The sequence below is a fragment of the Thunnus thynnus genome, chromosome 20 (assembly GCF_963924715.1).
Source record: "Thunnus thynnus chromosome 20, fThuThy2.1, whole genome shotgun sequence".
In the NCBI taxonomy this organism is placed as follows: Eukaryota; Metazoa; Chordata; class Actinopteri; order Scombriformes; family Scombridae; genus Thunnus; species Thunnus thynnus.
This window is the reverse complement of record NC_089536.1, coordinates 15,924,745-15,943,593: the sequence shown is the minus strand read 5'-3', so window position 1 is coordinate 15,943,593 and position 18,849 is coordinate 15,924,745. Positions and strand designations below refer to the sequence as shown.

At 43.7% G+C, this 18,849-nt stretch overlaps 4 protein-coding genes across 4 annotated transcripts; all 4 read left to right on the top strand.

Annotated features, from left to right (window-relative positions):
- Positions 1–105: 105 nt before the first annotated feature.
- Positions 106–5,473, top strand: LOC137172617 (transmembrane protease serine 9-like). The gene is made up of 15 exons (XM_067577130.1): positions 106–115; positions 296–458; positions 572–840; positions 951–1,096; positions 1,185–1,512; positions 1,829–1,991; positions 2,107–2,375; positions 2,486–2,631; positions 2,720–3,047; positions 3,370–3,532; positions 3,649–3,917; positions 4,028–4,173; positions 4,262–4,589; positions 4,912–5,074; positions 5,191–5,473. The coding sequence occupies exons 1-15, from the start codon at positions 106–108 to the stop codon at positions 5,471–5,473; spliced, it is 3,174 nt and encodes a 1,057-aa protein (XP_067433231.1).
- A 100-nt stretch (positions 5,474–5,573) lies between these two features.
- LOC137172616 (transmembrane protease serine 9-like) lies at positions 5,574–9,223 on the top strand. The gene is made up of 10 exons (XM_067577129.1): positions 5,574–5,715; positions 5,804–6,131; positions 6,455–6,617; positions 6,733–7,001; positions 7,112–7,257; positions 7,346–7,673; positions 7,996–8,158; positions 8,275–8,543; positions 8,654–8,799; positions 8,888–9,223. Exons 1-10 carry the CDS (start codon positions 5,671–5,673, stop codon positions 9,221–9,223), a joined length of 2,193 nt encoding a protein of 730 aa, XP_067433230.1. The 5' UTR covers positions 5,574–5,670.
- A 361-nt stretch (positions 9,224–9,584) lies between these two features.
- On the top strand, positions 9,585–14,724 carry LOC137172615 (transmembrane protease serine 9-like). Its single transcript, XM_067577128.1, has 14 exons — positions 9,585–9,700; positions 9,816–10,084; positions 10,195–10,340; positions 10,429–10,756; positions 11,079–11,241; positions 11,358–11,626; positions 11,737–11,882; positions 11,971–12,298; positions 12,621–12,783; positions 12,900–13,168; positions 13,279–13,424; positions 13,513–13,840; positions 14,163–14,325; positions 14,442–14,724. The coding sequence occupies exons 1-14, from the start codon at positions 9,675–9,677 to the stop codon at positions 14,722–14,724; spliced, it is 3,027 nt and encodes a 1,008-aa protein (XP_067433229.1). The 5' UTR covers positions 9,585–9,674.
- Positions 14,725–14,829: 105 nt separating this feature from the next.
- Positions 14,830–18,645, top strand: LOC137171631 (transmembrane protease serine 9-like). The gene is made up of 10 exons (XM_067575663.1): positions 14,830–14,966; positions 15,055–15,382; positions 15,707–15,869; positions 15,986–16,254; positions 16,365–16,510; positions 16,599–16,884; positions 16,997–17,168; positions 17,260–17,525; positions 17,634–17,743; positions 17,875–18,645. Exons 1-10 carry the CDS (start codon positions 14,922–14,924, stop codon positions 18,133–18,135), a joined length of 2,046 nt encoding a protein of 681 aa, XP_067431764.1. The 5' UTR covers positions 14,830–14,921; the 3' UTR covers positions 18,136–18,645.
- Positions 18,646–18,849: the final 204 nt, after the last annotated feature.

The window sequence follows — 18,849 nt, the reverse complement described above, 5'->3', positions numbered from 1 at the left end:
GATTGTTCCTTTCAGCAATTTAAAGTCACTATTCATAAAAATCGAAAATGCACGTCTTTGGATCCCTCATTGATTGTATGAAAAATGACATACTGTAAGACAACCATGTCACAAGGTGACTTTAACAAATTATCAAGATGTTCAGTTTGAATTTAAGATTTTGGGATACTACTATATATTTGTAACTAATGAACACCCAGGCTTTATGTAATTGAAGTAAACTCTGTACATATTTGTGTATGAGTCAGTATGGTTACTTTAAGATCCACTTATTATTAGAGCACATTCTTTTCAGTGTGTGGCATCACTCCGCTGAACACCAGGGTAGTTGGAGGTGAAGATGCTCCAGCAGGAAGTTGGCCCTGGCAGGCTAGTCTGCAGAGATTTGGCAACCATCTTTGTGGTGGTTCTCTCATCAACAGAGAGTGGGTAATGTCTGCTGCTCACTGCTTCTCCAGGTGGATAACTCTAATATGATAAAGGATTTTTACTGTGTTTCAATCTGTACTTTGGAAACACTTTTAGCCAATGTTCCTATTAAAACCAATCCATTTTGTCATTTTTACTTTAGTACCAGTATTTCTGGATGGCAGGTTTCTCTCGGTCGTCAGAATCTGCAGGGCAAAAACCCAAACGAAGTGTCCAGAACTGTTGCCAGAATCATTTTACATCCAAACTATGACAACAACACCAACAACAATGACATCGCTCTGCTCAGACTCTCCTCACTGGTTGAATTCACAGACTACATCAGACCTGTGTGTCTGGCAGCCAGTAGAAGTGTGCTCAACAACGGTACTGATAGCTGGGTCACTGGCTGGGGAGCAGTTAAGGAGAGAGGTGAGTCTGCTTGAGTTGCTGACAAACTGTTTTCTTTTAGTGCAGTGTTCACGTGATGTGAAATCTGTAGGATGATGTGTGATTTGTTTCTCTTCTTGTTGTTTCCTCAGTTTCATTACCCTTCCCTAAAACTCTACAAGAAGTGGAGGTGCCAGTTCTGGGAAACAGACAGTGTAACTGTCTCAATGGAGTCGGCACAGTCACAGACAACATGATCTGTGCTGGTGTTCTGGCAGGAGGCAAAGACTCTTGTCAGGTAGCAAACTTTATTTCATTTGTCACTGGTTGGTAAATGTATTCAAGATTTTCTGAGATTCTGAGACGTTCCCTCTCCTTTTCCTCAGGGTGACTCAGGAGGTCCAATGGTGAACCAGCAGGGCTCTGTCTGGGTCCAGTCTGGAATCGTTAGTGTTAGTTTTGGCTGTGCTCGGCCCAATCTACCAGGAGTCTACTCCAGAGTGTCCAGTTACCATTACTGGATCGACTCCCACATCACATGTGATAAGCCAGGCTTTGTCCAGTTCAGCTCCAGTGGGCTGGATGCTGACAGCAGCTACACCTGTCCTGGCCTGCCACCTCCTGTCATCACTATTACTACTACTGATGCTACTGGTACAGCAGGACCAGATGTTACAACCGCAGAAGCAGTATCCAGCATGTTGAGTGCTGATTGTAAGTAACCTGACCAAAGTAAGCAAAGTATTCTAAATTTGCATGTCACTTATCCACTTTTGCCTTACAATTTGAAAATTCACACCTTTGGTGCCTCCTGTGGTATTATGAAAATTTACACCCATGCAGACAGCAGTGTCACATGGTGACTTTATCAAATTATCAAAACGATCATTTTCAATTTTAGATTTTCAGAGAATAACATTTGATTGTAAATAGTGTAGATCTGCACTTTATGTAGTTCCAGTATATTCTGTATATATTTTGTATGAATGAGCTTAAAGATCCACTTATTATTAGAGCACGTTCTTTCCAGTGTGTGGCATCACTCCGCTGAACACCAGGATAGTTGGAGGTGAAGATGCTCCAGCAGGGAGTTGGCCCTGGCAGGCTAGTCTGCAGAGATTTGGCAGCCATATTTGTGGTGGTTCCCTCATCAACAGAGAGTGGGTGATGTCTGCTGCTCACTGCTTCTCCAGGTGAATAACATGAATATAATAAAGAATACATTTTCTGTGTTTCAGTCTATGAGTTACAAACCCCTTAAGCCCAGGTTCTTATTAAAACCAATGCATTTTGTCATTTTTACTTCAGTACAAGTACTTATAGATGGAAGGTTTCTCTCGGTCGTCAGAACCTGCAGGGCAAAAACCCAAACGAAGTGTCCAGAACTGTTGCCAGAATCATTTTGCATCCAAACTATGACAGCGACACCAACAACAACGACATCGCTCTGCTCAGACTCTCCTCACCAGTCGAATTCACAGACTACATCAGACCTGTGTGTCTGGCAGCCAGTAGCAGTGTGTTCAACAACGGCACTGATAGCTGGGTCACTGGCTGGGGAGCAGTCAAGGAGGGAGGTGAGTCTGCTTGAGTTGCTGACAAACTGTTTTCTTTTAGTGCAGTGTTCAAGTGATGTAAAATCTGTAGGACGATGTGTGATTTGTTTCTCTTCTTGTTGTTTCCTCAGTTTCATTACCCTTCCCTAAAACTCTACAAGAAGTGGAGGTGCCAGTTCTGGGAAACAGACAGTGTAACTGTCTCAATGGAGTCGGCACAGTCACAGACAACATGATCTGTGCTGGTGTTCTGGCAGGAGGCAAAGACTCTTGTCAGGTAGCAAACTTTATTTCATTTGTCACTGGTTGGTAAATGTATTCAAGATTTTCTGAGATTCTGAGACGTTCCCTCTCCTTTTCCTCAGGGTGACTCAGGAGGTCCAATGGTGAACCAGCAGGGCTCTGTCTGGGTCCAGTCTGGAATCGTTAGTTTTGGTTTTGGCTGTGCTCGGCCCAATTTGCCAGGAGTCTACTCCAGAGTGTCCAGTTACCAGTCCTGGATCAACTCCCACATCACATCTGATAAGCCAGGCTTTGTCCAGTTCAGCTCCAGTGGGCTGGATGCTGACAGCAGCTACACCTGTCCTGGCCTGCCGCCTCCTGTCATCACTATTACTACTACTGATGCTACTAGTACAGCAGGACCAGATGTTACAACTGCAGAAGCAGTATCCAGCATGTTAAGTGCTGAATGTAAGTAACCTGACCAAAGTAAGCAAAGTATTCTAAATTTGCATGTCACTTATCCACTTTTGCCTTACAATTTGAAAATTCACACCTTTGGTGCCTCCTGCCGTACTATGAAAATTTACACCCATGCAGACAGCAGTGTCACATAGTGACTATCAAATTATCAAAACGATCATTTTCAATTTTAGATTTTCAGAGAATAACATTTGATTGTAAATAGTGTAGATCTGCACTTTATGTAGTTCCAGTATATTCTGTATATATTTTGTATGAATGAGCATTTATGCTTAAAGATCCACTTATTATTAGAGCACGTTCTTTCCAGTGTGTGGCATCACTCCGCTGAACACCAGGATAGTTGGAGGTGAAGATGCTCCAGCAGGGAGTTGGCCCTGGCAGGCTAGTCTGCAGAGATTTGGCGGCCATATTTGTGGTGGTTCCCTCATCAACAGAGAGTGGGTGATGTCTGCTGCTCACTGCTTCTCCAGGTGAATAACATGAATATAATAAAGAATACATTTTTCTGTGTTTCAGTCTATGAGTTACAAACCCCTTAAGCCCAGGTTCTTATTAAAACCAATGCATTTTGTCATTTTTACTTCAGTACAAGTACATATAGATGGACGGTTTCTCTCGGTCGTCAGAACCTGCAGGGCAAAAACCCAAACGAAGTGTCCAGAACTGTTGCCAGAATCATTTTGCATCCAAACTATGACAGCGACACCAACAACAACGACATCGCTCTGCTCAGACTCTCCTCACCAGTCGAATTCACAGACTACATCAGACCTGTGTGTCTGGCAGCCAGTAGCAGTGTGTTCAACAACGGCACTGATAGCTGGGTCACTGGCTGGGGAGCAGTCAAGGAGGGAGGTGAGTCTGCTTGAGTTGCTGACAAACTGTTTTCTTTTAGTGCAGTGTTCAAGTGATGTAAAATCTGTAGGACGATGTGTGATTTGTTTCTCTTCTTGTTGTTTCCTCAGTTTCATTACCCTTCCCTAAAACTCTACAAGAAGTGGAGGTGCCAGTTCTGGGAAACAGACAGTGTAACTGTCTCAATGGAGTCGGCACAGTCACAGACAACATGATCTGTGCTGGTGTTCTGGCAGGAGGCAAAGACTCTTGTCAGGTAGCAAACTTTATTTCATTTGTCACTGGTTGGTAAATGTATTCAAGATTTTCTGAGATTCTGAGACGTTCCCTCTCCTTTTCCTCAGGGTGACTCAGGAGGTCCAATGGTGAACCAGCAGGGCTCTGTCTGGGTCCAGTCTGGAATCGTTAGTTTTGGTTTTGGCTGTGCTCGGCCCAATTTGCCAGGAGTCTACTCCAGAGTGTCCAGTTACCAGTCCTGGATCAACTCCCACATCACATCTGATAAGCCAGGCTTTGTCCAGTTCAGCTCCAGTGGGCTGGATGCTGACAGCAGCTACACCTGTCCTGGCCTGCCGCCTCCTGTCATCACTATTACTACTACTGATGCTACTAGTACAGCAGGACCAGATGTTACAACTGCAGAAGCAGTATCCAGCATGTTAAGTGCTGAATGTAAGTAACCTGACCAAAGTAAGCAAAGTATTCTAAATTTGCATGTCACTTATCCACTTTTGCCTTACAATTTGAAAATTCACACCTTTGGTGCCTCCTGCCGTACTATGAAAATTTACACCCATGCAGACAGCAGTGTCACATAGTGACTATCAAATTATCAAAACGATCATTTTCAATTTTAGATTTTCAGAGAATAACATTTGATTGTAAATAGTGTAGATCTGCACTTTATGTAGTTCCAGTATATTCTGTATATATTTTGTATGAATGAGCATTTATGCTTAAAGATCCACTTATTATTAGAGCACGTTCTTTCCAGTGTGTGGCATCACTCCGCTGAACACCAGGATAGTTGGAGGTGAAGATGCTCCAGCAGGGAGTTGGCCCTGGCAGGCTAGTCTGCAGAGATTTGGCGGCCATATTTGTGGTGGTTCCCTCATCAACAGAGAGTGGGTGATGTCTGCTGCTCACTGCTTCTCCAGGTGAATAACATGAATATAATAAAGAATACATTTTTCTGTGTTTCAGTCTATGAGTTACAAACCCCTTAAGCCCAGGTTCTTATTAAAACCAATGCATTTTGTCATTTTTACTTCAGTACAAGTACATATAGATGGACGGTTTCTCTCGGTCGTCAGAACCTGCAGGGCAAAAACCCAAACGAAGTGTCCAGAACTGTTGCCAGAATCATTTTGCATCCAAACTATGACAGCGACACCAACAACAACGACATCGCTCTGCTCAGACTCTCCTCACCAGTCGAATTCACAGACTACATCAGACCTGTGTGTCTGGCAGCCAGTAGCAGTGTGTTCAACAACGGTACTGATAGCTGGGTCACTGGCTGGGGAGCAATCAAGGAGGGAGGTGAGTCTGCTTGAGTTGCTGACAAACTGTTTTCTTTTAGTGCAGTGTTCAAGTGATGTAAAGTCTGTAGGACCATGTGTGATTTGTTTCTCTTCTTGTTGTTTCCTCAGTTTCATTACCCTTCCCTAAAACTCTACAAGAAGTGGAGGTGCCAGTTCTGGGAAACAGACAGTGTAACTGTCTCAATGGAGTCGGCACAGTCACAGACAACATGATCTGTGCTGGTGTTCTGGCAGGAGGCAAAGACTCTTGTCAGGTAGCAAACTTTATTTCATTTGTCACTGGTTGGTAAATGTATTCAAGATTTTCTGAGATTCTGAGACGTTCCCTCTCCTTTTCCTCAGGGTGACTCAGGAGGTCCAATGGTGAACCAGCAGGGCTCTGTCTGGGTCCAGTCTGGAATCGTTAGTTTTGGTTTTGGCTGTGCTCGGCCCAATTTGCCAGGAGTCTACTCCAGAGTGTCCACTTACCAGTCCTGGATCAACTCCCACATCACATCTGATAAGCCAGGCTTTGTCCAGTTCAGCTCCAGTGGGCTGGATGCTGACAGCAGCTACACCTGTCCTGGCCTGCCGCCTCCTGTCATCACTATTACTACTACTGATGCTACTAGTACAGCAGGACCAGATGTTACAACCGCAGAAGCAGTATCCAGCATGTTAAGTGCTGAATGTAAGTAACCTGACCAAAGTAAGCAAAGTATTCTAAATTTGCATGTCACTTATCCACTTTTGCCTTACAATTTGAAAATTCACACCTTTGGTGCCTCCTGCGGTACTATAAAAAATTTACACCCATGCAGACAGCAGTGTCACATAGTGACTATCAAATTATCAAAACGATCATTTTCAATTTTAGATTTTCAGAGAATAACATTTGATTGTAAATAGTGTAGATATGCACTTTATGTAGTTCCAGTATATTCTGTATATATTTTGTATGAATGAGCATTTATGCTTAAAGATCCACTTATTATTAGAGCACGTTCTTTCCAGTGTGTGGCATCACTCCGCTGAACACCAGGATAGTTGGAGGTGAAGATGCTCCAGCAGGGAGTTGGCCCTGGCAGGCTAGTCTGCAGAGATTTGGCGGCCATATTTGTGGTGGTTCCCTCATCAACAGAGAGTGGGTGATGTCTGCTGCTCACTGCTTCTCCAGGTGAATAACATGAATATAATAAAGAATACATTTTCTGTGTTTCAGTCTATGAGTTACAAACCCCTTAAGCCCAGGTTGTTATTAAAACCAATGCATTTTGTCATTTTTACTTCAGTACAAGTACATATAGATGGACGGTTTCTCTCGGTCGTCAGAACCTGCAGGGCAAAAACCCAAACGAAGTGTCCAGAACTGTTGCCAGAATCATTTTGCATCCAAACTATGACAGCGACACCAACAACAACGACATCGCTCTGCTCAGACTCTCCTCACCAGTCGAATTCACAGACTACATCAGACCTGTGTGTCTGGCAGCCAGTAGCAGTGTGTTCAACAACGGTACTGATAGCTGGGTCACTGGCTGGGGAGCAGTCAAGGAGGGAGGTGAGTCTGCTTGAGTTGCTGACAAACTGTTTTCTTTTAGTGCAGTGTTCAAGTGATGTAAAATCTGTAGGACGATGTGTGATTTGTTTCTCTTCTTGTTGTTTCCTCAGTTTCATTACCCTTCCCTAAAACTCTACAAGAAGTGGAGGTGCCAGTTCTGGGAAACAGACAGTGTAACTGTCTCAATGGAGTCGGCACAGTCACAGACAACATGATCTGTGCTGGTGTTCTGGCAGGAGGCAAAGACTCTTGTCAGGTAGCAAACTTTATTTCATTTGTCACTGGTTGGTAAATGTATTCAAGATTTTCTGAGATTCTGAGACGTTCCCTCTCCTTTTCCTCAGGGTGACTCAGGAGGTCCAATGGTGAACCAGCAGGGCTCTGTCTGGGTCCAGTCTGGAATCGTTAGTTTTGGTTTTGGCTGTGCTCGGCCCAATTTGCCAGGAGTCTACTCCAGAGTGTCCACTTACCAGTCCTGGATCAACTCCCACATCACATCTGATAAGCCAGGCTTTGTCCAGTTCAGCTCCAGTGGGCTGGATGCTGACAGCAGCTACACCTGTCCTGGCCTGCCACCTCCTGTCATCACTATTACTACTACTGATGCTACTAGTACAGCAGGACCAGATGTTACAACCGCAGAAGCAGTATCCAGCATGTTAAGTGCTGAATGTAAGTAACCTGACCAAAGTAAGCAAAGTATTCTAAATTTGCATGTCACTTATCCACTTTTGCCTTACAATTTGAAAATTCACACCTTTGGTGCCTCCTGCCGTACTATGAAAATTTACACCCATGCAGACAGCAGTGTCACATAGTGACTATCAAATTATCAAAACGATCATTTTCAATTTTAGATTTTCAGAGAATAACATTTGATTGTAAATAGTGTAGATCTGCACTTTATGTAGTTCCAGTATATTCTGTATATATTTTGTATGAATGAGCATTTATGCTTAAAGATCCACTTATTATTAGAGCACGTTCTTTCCAGTGTGTGGCATCACTCCGCTGAACACCAGGATAGTTGGAGGTGAAGATGCTCCAGCAGGGAGTTGGCCCTGGCAGGCTAGTCTGCAGAGATTTGGCGGCCATATTTGTGGTGGTTCCCTCATCAACAGAGAGTGGGTGATGTCTGCTGCTCACTGCTTCTCCAGGTGAATAACATGAATATAATAAAGAATACATTTTTCTGTGTTTCAGTCTATGAGTTACAAACCCCTTAAGCCCAGGTTGTTATTAAAACCAATGCATTTTGTCATTTTTACTTCAGTACAAGTACATATAGATGGACGGTTTCTCTCGGTCGTCAGAACCTGCAGGGCAAAAACCCAAACGAAGTGTCCAGAACTGTTGCCAGAATCATTTTGCATCCAAACTATGACAGCGACACCAACAGCAACGACATCGCTCTGCTCAGACTCTCCTCACCAGTCGAATTCACAGACTACATCAGACCTGTGTGTCTGGCAGCCAGTAGCAGTGTGTTCAACAACGGCACTGATAGCTGGGTCACTGGCTGGGGAGCAGTCAAGGAGGGAGGTGAGTCTGCTTGAGTTGCTGACAAACTGTTTTCTTTTAGTGCAGTGTTCAAGTGATGTAAAATCTGTAGGACGATGTGTGATTTGTTTCTCTTCTTGTTGTTTCCTCAGTTTCATTACCCTTCCCTAAAACTCTACAAGAAGTGGAGGTGCCAGTTCTGGGAAACAGACAGTGTAACTGTCTCAATGGAGTCGGCACAGTCACAGACAACATGATCTGTGCTGGTGTTCTGGCAGGAGGCAAAGACTCTTGTCAGGTAGCAAACTTTATTTCATTTGTCACTGGTTGGTAAATGTATTCAAGATTTTCTGAGATTCTGAGACGTTCCCTCTCCTTTTCCTCAGGGTGACTCAGGAGGTCCAATGGTGAACCAGCAGGGCTCTGTCTGGGTCCAGTCTGGAATCGTTAGTTTTGGTTTTGGCTGTGCTCGGCCCAATTTGCCAGGAGTCTACTCCAGAGTGTCCAGTTACCAGTCCTGGATCAACTCCCACATCACATCTGATAAGCCAGGCTTTGTCCAGTTCAGCTCCAGTGGGCTGGATGCTGACAGCAGCTACACCTGTCCTGGCCTGCCGCCTCCTGTCATCACTATTACTACTACTGATGCTACTGGTACAGCAGGACCAGATGTTACAACCGCAGAAGCAGTATCCAGCATTTTAAGTGCTGAATGTAAGTAACCTGACCAAAGTAAGCAAAGTATTCTAAATTTGCATGTCACTTATCCACTTTTGCCTTACAATTTGAAAATTCACACCTTTGGTGCCTCCTGCGGTACTATGAAAATTTACACCCATGCAGACAGCAGTGTCACATAGTGACTATCAAATTATCAAAACGATCATTTTCAATTTTAGATTTTCAGAGAATAACATTTGATTGTAAATAGTGTAGATCTGCACTTTATGTAGTTCCAGTATATTCTGTATATATTTTGTATGAATGAGCATTTATGCTTAAAGATCCACTTATTATTAGAGCACGTTCTTTCCAGTGTGTGGCATCACTCCGCTGAACACCAGGATAGTTGGAGGTGAAGATGCTCCAGCAGGGAGTTGGCCCTGGCAGGCTAGTCTGCAGAGATTTGGCGGCCATATTTGTGGTGGTTCCCTCATCAACAGAGAGTGGGTGATGTCTGCTGCTCACTGCTTCTCCAGGTGAATAACATGAATATAATAAAGAATACATTTTCTGTGTTTCAGTCTATGAGTTACAAACCCCTTAAGCCCAGGTTGTTATTAAAACCAATGCATTTTGTCATTTTTACTTCAGTACAAGTACATATAGATGGACGGTTTCTCTCGGTCGTCAGAACCTGCAGGGCAAAAACCCAAACGAAGTGTCCAGAACTGTTGCCAGAATCATTTTGCATCCAAACTATGACAGCGACACCAACAGCAACGACATCGCTCTGCTCAGACTCTCCTCACCAGTCGAATTCACAGACTACATCAGACCTGTGTGTCTGGCAGCCAGTAGCAGTGTGTTCAACAACGGCACTGATAGCTGGGTCACTGGCTGGGGAGCAGTCAAGGAGGGAGGTGAGTCTGCTTGAGTTGCTGACAAACTGTTTTCTTTTAGTGCAGTGTTCAAGTGATGTAAAATCTGTAGGACCATGTGTGATTTGTTTCTCTTCTTGTTGTTTCCTCAGTTTCATTACCCTTCCCTAAAACTCTACAAGAAGTGGAGGTGCCAGTTCTGGGAAACAGACAGTGTAACTGTCTCAATGGAGTCGGCACAGTCACAGACAACATGATCTGTGCTGGTGTTCTGGCAGGAGGCAAAGACTCTTGTCAGGTAGCAAACTTTATTTCATTTGTCACTGGTTGGTAAATGTATTCAAGATTTTCTGAGATTCTGAGACGTTCCCTCTCCTTTTCCTCAGGGTGACTCAGGAGGTCCAATGGTGAACCAGCAGGGCTCTGTCTGGGTCCAGTCTGGAATCGTTAGTTTTGGTTTTGGCTGTGCTCGGCCCAATTTGCCAGGAGTCTACTCCAGAGTGTCCACTTACCAGTCCTGGATCAACTCCCACATCACATCTGATAAGCCAGGCTTTGTCCAGTTCAGCTCCAGTGGGCTGGATGCTGACAGCAGCTACACCTGTCCTGGCCTGCCACCTCCTGTCATCACTATTACTACTACTGATGCTACTAGTACAGCAGGACCAGATGTTACAACCGCAGAAGCAGTATCCAGCATGTTAAGTGCTGAATGTAAGTAACCTGACCAAAGTAAGCAAAGTATTCTAAATTTGCATGTCACTTATCCACTTTTGCCTTACAATTTGAAAATTCACACCTTTGGTGCCTCCTGCCGTACTATGAAAATTTACACCCATGCAGACAGCAGTGTCACATAGTGACTATCAAATTATCAAAACGATCATTTTCAATTTTAGATTTTCAGAGAATAACATTTGATTGTAAATAGTGTAGATCTGCACTTTATGTAGTTCCAGTATATTCTGTATATATTTTGTATGAATGAGCATTTATGCTTAAAGATCCACTTATTATTAGAGCACGTTCTTTCCAGTGTGTGGCATCACTCCGCTGAACACCAGGATAGTTGGAGGTGAAGATGCTCCAGCAGGGAGTTGGCCCTGGCAGGCTAGTCTGCAGAGATTTGGCGGCCATATTTGTGGTGGTTCCCTCATCAACAGAGAGTGGGTGATGTCTGCTGCTCACTGCTTCTCCAGGTGAATAACATGAATATAATAAAGAATACATTTTTCTGTGTTTCAGTCTATGAGTTACAAACCCCTTAAGCCCAGGTTCTTCTCAAAACCAATGCATTTTGTCATTTTTACTTCAGTACAAGTACATATAGATGGACGGTTTCTCTCGGTCGTCAGAACCTGCAGGGCAAAAACCCAAACGAAGTGTCCAGAACTGTTGCCAGAATCATTTTGCATCCAAACTATGACAGCGACACCAACAGCAACGACATCGCTCTGCTCAGACTCTCCTCACCAGTCGAATTCACAGACTACATCAGACCTGTGTGTCTGGCAGCCAGTAGCAGTGTGTTCAACAACGGCACTGATAGCTGGGTCACTGGCTGGGGAGCAGTCAAGGAGGGAGGTGAGTCTGCTTGAGTTGCTGACAAACTGTTTTCTTTTAGTGCAGTGTTCAAGTGATGTAAAATCTGTAGGACGATGTGTGATTTGTTTCTCTTCTTGTTGTTTCCTCAGTTTCATTACCCTTCCCTAAAACTCTACAAGAAGTGGAGGTGCCAGTTCTGGGAAACAGACAGTGTAACTGTCTCAATGGAGTCGGCACAGTCACAGACAACATGATCTGTGCTGGTGTTCTGGCAGGAGGCAAAGACTCTTGTCAGGTAGCAAACTTTATTTCATTTGTCACTGGTTGGTAAATGTATTCAAGATTTTCTGAGATTCTGAGACGTTCCCTCTCCTTTTCCTCAGGGTGACTCAGGAGGTCCAATGGTGAACCAGCAGGGCTCTGTCTGGGTCCAGTCTGGAATCGTTAGTTTTGGTTTTGGCTGTGCTCGGCCCAATTTGCCAGGAGTCTACTCCAGAGTGTCCAGTTACCAGTCCTGGATCAACTCCCACATCACATCTGATAAGCCAGGCTTTGTCCAGTTCAGCTCCAGTGGGCTGGATGCTGACAGCAGCTACACCTGTCCTGGCCTGCCACCTCCTGTCATCACTATTACTACTACTGATGCTACTAGTACAGCAGGACCAGATGTTACAACCGCAGAAGCAGTATCCAGCATGTTAAGTGCTGAATGTAAGTAACCTGACCAAAGTAAGCAAAGTATTCTAAATTTGCATGTCACTTATCCACTTTTGCCTTACAATTTGAAAATTCACACCTTTGGTGCCTCCTGCCGTACTATGAAAATTTACACCCATGCAGACAGCAGTGTCACATAGTGACTATCAAATTATCAAAACGATCATTTTCAATTTTAGATTTTCAGAGAATAACATTTGATTGTAAATAGTGTAGATCTGCACTTTATGTAGTTCCAGTATATTCTGTATATATTTTGTATGAATGAGCATTTATGCTTAAAGATCCACTTATTATTAGAGCACGTTCTTTCCAGTGTGTGGCATCACTCCGCTGAACACCAGGATAGTTGGAGGTGAAGATGCTCCAGCAGGGAGTTGGCCCTGGCAGGCTAGTCTGCAGAGATTTGGCGGCCATATTTGTGGTGGTTCCCTCATCAACAGAGAGTGGGTGATGTCTGCTGCTCACTGCTTCTCCAGGTGAATAACATGAATATAATAAAGAATACATTTTTCTGTGTTTCAGTCTATGAGTTACAAACCCCTTAAGCCCAGGTTGTTATTAAAACCAATGCATTTTGTCATTTTTACTTCAGTACAAGTACATATAGATGGACGGTTTCTCTCGGTCGTCAGAACCTGCAGGGCAAAAACCCAAACGAAGTGTCCAGAACTGTTGCCAGAATCATTTTGCATCCAAACTATGACAGCGACACCAACAACAACGACATCGCTCTGCTCAGACTCTCCTCACCAGTCGAATTCACAGACTACATCAGACCTGTGTGTCTGGCAGCCAGTAGCAGTGTGTTCAACAACGGTACTGATAGCTGGGTCACTGGCTGGGGAGCAGTCAAGGAGGGAGGTGAGTCTGCTTGAGTTGCTGACAAACTGTTTTCTTTTAGTGCAGTGTTCAAGTGATGTAAAATCTGTAGGACCATGTGTGATTTGTTTCTCTTCTTGTTGTTTCCTCAGTTTCATTACCCTTCCCTAAAACTCTACAAGAAGTGGAGGTGCCAGTTCTGGGAAACAGACAGTGTAACTGTCTCAATGGAGTCGGCACAGTCACAGACAACATGATCTGTGCTGGTGTTCTGGCAGGAGGCAAAGACTCTTGTCAGGTAGCAAACTTTATTTCATTTGTCACTGGTTGGTAAATGTATTCAAGATTTTCTGAGATTCTGAGACGTTCCCTCTCCTTTTCCTCAGGGTGACTCAGGAGGTCCAATGGTGAACCAGCAGGGCTCTGTCTGGGTCCAGTCTGGAATCGTTAGTTTTGGTTTTGGCTGTGCTCGGCCCAATTTGCCAGGAGTCTACTCCAGAGTGTCCAGTTACCAGTCCTGGATCAACTCCCACATCACATCTGATAAGCCAGGCTTTGTCCAGTTCAGCTCCAGTGGGCTGGATGCTGACAGCAGCTACACCTGTCCTGGCCTGCCACCTCCTGTCATCACTATTACTACTACTGATGCTACTAGTACAGCAGGACCAGATGTTACAACCGCAGAAGCAGTATCCAGCATGTTAAGTGCTGAATGTAAGTAACCTGACCAAAGTAAGCAAAGTATTCTAAATTTGCATGTCACTTATCCACTTTTGCCTTACAATTTGAAAATTCACACCTTTGGTACCTCCTGCCGTACTATGAAAATTTACACCCATGCAGACAGCAGTGTCACATAGTGACTATCAAATTATCAAAACGATCATTTTCAATTTTAGATTTTCAGAGAATAACATTTGATTGTAAATAGTGTAGATCTGCACTTTATGTAGTTCCAGTATATTCTGTATATATTTTGTATGAATGAGCATTTATGCTTAAAGATCCACTTATTATTAGAGCACGTTCTTTCCAGTGTGTGGCATCACTCCGCTGAACACCAGGATAGTTGGAGGTGAAGATGCTCCAGCAGGGAGTTGGCCCTGGCAGGCTAGTCTGCAGAGATTTGGCGGCCATATTTGTGGTGGTTCCCTCATCAACAGAGAGTGGGTGATGTCTGCTGCTCACTGCTTCTTCAGGTGAATAACATGAATATAATAAAGAATACATTTTTCTGTGTTTCAGTCTATGAGTTACAAACCCCTTAAGCCCAGGTTGTTATTAAAACCAATGCATTTTGTCATTTTTACTTCAGTACAAGTACATATAGATGGACGGTTTCTCTCGGTCGTCAGAACCTGCAGGGCAAAAACCCAAACGAAGTGTCCAGAACTGTTGCCAGAATCATTTTGCATCCAAACTATGACAGCGACACCAACAACAACGACATCGCTCTGCTCAGACTCTCCTCACCAGTCGAATTCACAGACTACATCAGACCTGTGTGTCTGGCAGCCAGTAGCAGTGTGTTCAACAACGGCACTGATAGCTGGGTCACTGGCTGGGGAGCAGTCAAGGAGGGAGGTGAGTCTGCTTGAGTTGCTGACAAACTGTTTTCTTTTAGTGCAGTGTTCAAGTGATGTAAAATCTGTAGGACGATGTGTGATTTGTTTCTCTTCTTGTTGTTTCCTCAGTTTCATTACCCTTCCCTAAAACTCTACAAGAAGTGGAGGTGCCAGTTCTGGGAAACAGACAGTGTAACTGTCTCAATGGAGTCGGCACAGTCACAGACAACATGATCTGTGCTGGTGTTCTGGCAGGAGGCAAAGACTCTTGTCAGGTAGCAAACTTTATTTCATTTGTCACTGGTTGGTAAATGTATTCAAGATTTTCTGAGATTCTGAGACGTTCCCTCTCCTTTTCCTCAGGGTGACTCAGGAGGTCCAATGGTGAACCAGCAGGGCTCTGTCTGGGTCCAGTCTGGAATCGTTAGTTTTGGTTTTGGCTGTGCTCGGCCCAATCTGCCAGGAGTCTACTCCAGAGTGTCCAGTTACCAGTCCTGGATCAACTCCCACATCACATCTGATAAGCCAGGCTTTGTCCAGTTCAGCTCCAGTGGGCTGGATGCTGACAGCAGCTACACCTGTCCTGGCCTGCCGCCTCCTGTCATCACTATTACTACTACTGATGCTACTAGTACAGCAGGACCAGATGTTACAACCGCAGAAGCAGTATCCAGCATGTTAAGTGCTGAATGTAAGTAACCTGACCAAAGTAAGCAAAGTATTCTAAATTTGCATGTCACTTATCTACTTTTGCCTTACAATTTGAAAATTCACACCTTTGGTGCCTCCTGCGGTACTATGAAAATTTACACCCATGCAGACAGCAGTGTCACATGGTGACTTTATCAAATTATCAAAACGATCATTTTCAATTTTGGATTTTCAGAGAATAACATTTGATTGTAAATAGTGTAGATCTGCACTTTATGTAGTTCCAGTATATTCTGTATATATTTTGTATGAATGAGCATTTATGCTTAAAGATCCACTTATTATTAGAGCACGTTCTTTCCAGTGTGTGGCATCACTCCGCTGAACACCAGGATAGTTGGAGGTGAAGATGCTCCAGCAGGGAGTTGGCCCTGGCAGGCTAGTCTGCAGAGATTTGGCGGCCATATTTGTGGTGGTTCCCTCATCAACAGAGAGTGGGTGATGTCTGCTGCTCACTGCTTCTCCAGGTGAATAACATGAATATAATAAAGAATACATTTTTCTGTGTTTCAGTCTATGAGTTACAAACCCCTTAAGCCCAGGTTCTTCTCAAAACCAATGCATTTTGTCATTTTTACTTCAGTACAAGTACATATAGATGGACGGTTTCTCTCGGTCGTCAGAACCTGCAGGGCAAAAACCCAAACGAAGTGTCCAGAACTGTTGCCAGAATCATTTTGCATCCAAACTATGACAGCGACACCAACAACAACGACATCGCTCTGCTCAGACTCTCCTCACCAGTCGAATTCACAGACTACATCAGACCTGTGTGTCTGGCAGCCAGTAGCAGTGTGTTCAACAACGGCACTGATAGCTGGGTCACTGGCTGGGGAGCAGTCAAGGAGGGAGGTGAGTCTGCTTGAGTTGCTGACAAACTGTTTTCTTTTAGTGCAGTGTTCAAGTGATGTAAAATCTGTAGGACGATGTGTGATTTGTTTCTCTTCTTGTTGTTTCCTCAGTTTCATTACCCTTCCCCCAAACTCTACAAGAAGTGGAGGTGCCAGTTCTGGGAAACAGACAGTGTAACTGTCTCAATGGAGTCGGCACAGTCACAGACAACATGATCTGTGCTGGTGTTCTGGCAGGAGGCAAAGACTCTTGTCAGGTAGCAAACTTTATTTCATTTGTCACTGGTTGGTAAATGTATTCAAGATTTTCTGAGATTCTGAGACGTTCCCTCTCCTTTTCCTCAGGGTGACTCAGGAGGTCCAATGGTGAACCAGCAGGGCTCTGTCTGGGTCCAGTCTGGAATCGTTAGTTTTGGTTTTGGCTGTGCTCGGCCCAATCTGCCGGGAGTCTACTCCAGAGTGTCCAGTTACCAGTCCTGGATCAACTCCCACATCACATCTGATAAGCCAGGCTTTGTCCAGTTCAGCTCCATTGGGCTGGATGCTGACAGCAGCTACACCTGTCCTCACCTTCCAGCTTCACCAACAAAAAGACCAAGTATACCTACCCAAATTGTAACCAGTCCGGCAAGTGAGTGTCCTTCATCAGCTCGAAAATAAGTGTTTCATGTTTTTCCACTTTTACTTTTTTCTTCTGTATGTGTATTTTTCTCCTTTTTAATTTGCTCCATTTTCTCATAAAGGGTCAGTTTGTGGTCTTGCTCCTATGAACAGTCGTGAGGTGGGTGACAGTGGCGTTGTACCCGGAGGAATGTGGCCCTGGATGGTGAGTCTCCACAAAAATGGGGTCTACACTTGTGGAGGAACCCTCATCGCTGACAACTTTGTCCTCACTTCTGCCCAGTGCTTCTCTGTGTAAGTGTACAGGCTCTTTGTATTCTCTATTTATGTAAGACATTAAGAAATGGACATTTATTTCTAAGGGTGCCATTTATGCTCCCTACAGCCCCAATCCAAACGTCAGGGAGTGGAGCGTGTTTCTGGGCCCACGACTAGTGGATGGCTCAGAAGAGTATGAGATGTCTCAGGACGTTGTGAAAATTACAGTGACCAAAATGACCGGTCCTAACATTGCACTGCTGCAGCTGGCTAAAACAGTCAGTTACAGTGATTATATCCAGCCTGTGTGTGTGGACATTAGCAATGCCAGATCTTTCCCTGCTGGAAGTCAATGCTGGATGGCAGGCTGGGGGACGGGGAGCAAGAGCACAGGTAAGTTCATATTGTTTGCATGAGAAGTTTAATTTCAGTAGATCTTCAAGAGTTACTTTGTACTTTGTGGACTGTTTGTATTCATATGAGTAAATGGGATTTTTTTAGGCACTGACAGAGCTGGCACAAGTCTTCGGGAAATTGAAACTCAAGTAACAAATTGTGGGAACGTTTCTAACTCAGAGAACATTTGCACGTATACCATGGACATTCAGCAGGTAAAACAATTTTTCCCATCCACCAGTTTCTAAACTTTGTTTTTCATTGTGTCAGAAGTTTGTAGATGTTTGTGTTTTCAGATTTGGATGATCAATGATCATGTTTCATGTATCTGTTTTTACATTTACAGGGTGATCAGGGTGGCCCTCTGCTATGCAAGTCAGATTCATCTTGGTTCCAGTTGGCTGTTGTAACAAAAGGTGGAAGCAAATCTCTCCGCGCAGACGTTCAGATCTTTGCCAAAACTTCAAGATTCGGGTCATTCTTAAAGGAGGCAGTGGGCAACATGCCTTCTCCTGCCGCCACAGGAGGAGCAGCAGGTTTCTCCATGTCCTCATTCCTGTCCTTCTTTTTACCCATTACCTCTATATTCCTGTTGTCAAGCTGTTAGGTCTGTTGTCAAAGGGATGCTTGAAGCAATTCATTATTGCACTTAAAAGTCAAGTTGATTGACCACTTTAAACACTCCTCATAAGCCTCACTTATATTCTGTAAACACACGTACAGTAACGCAGGTCAAATAGAAGAAAAATATTGAAGAAAATGTTGCATCATAAGGCCAAAGATGTTTATATTTTTTTAACAATAAAAGATATTTTTCTGTAATATGATGAATTATTTTAGAAGACAATGTCAGTTCCAAAATGTTCCACTGAATCCGCTTAAATGAAGGACAACCTTTGTTATTTATGCTCTACTCAATTATACCTCTGTTTTCTTTCTACACAAAAAATTCACATTGAACTTTGTATAAGGTCAATTTTCCAAAAAACTGTGATTTTAATCATATATGAAATAAACATTGATGAAGCATCAAATATGTCTTTTTTATACATTCAGAACACAACGTTGCATATTTTAAAATGTATTTAAAAACAAAACAGCTCACATTGTCAATAAAAGTGGTATCAAATACACATTTATCTCATGCAAGTAAGGTCCCTGCTCTTAAGCATTACACCTTGTATTTCAGCAGTTGTACAGTAGGGGAGAACGGGGTAAATATAGCCAGTGGGTAAAATGAGCCACCCCCTTTATCTAGGTAACCATAAGCAAAAGTAATCATGTGATCACAAATTAAGACAGAACAGTTCACATTACTCAA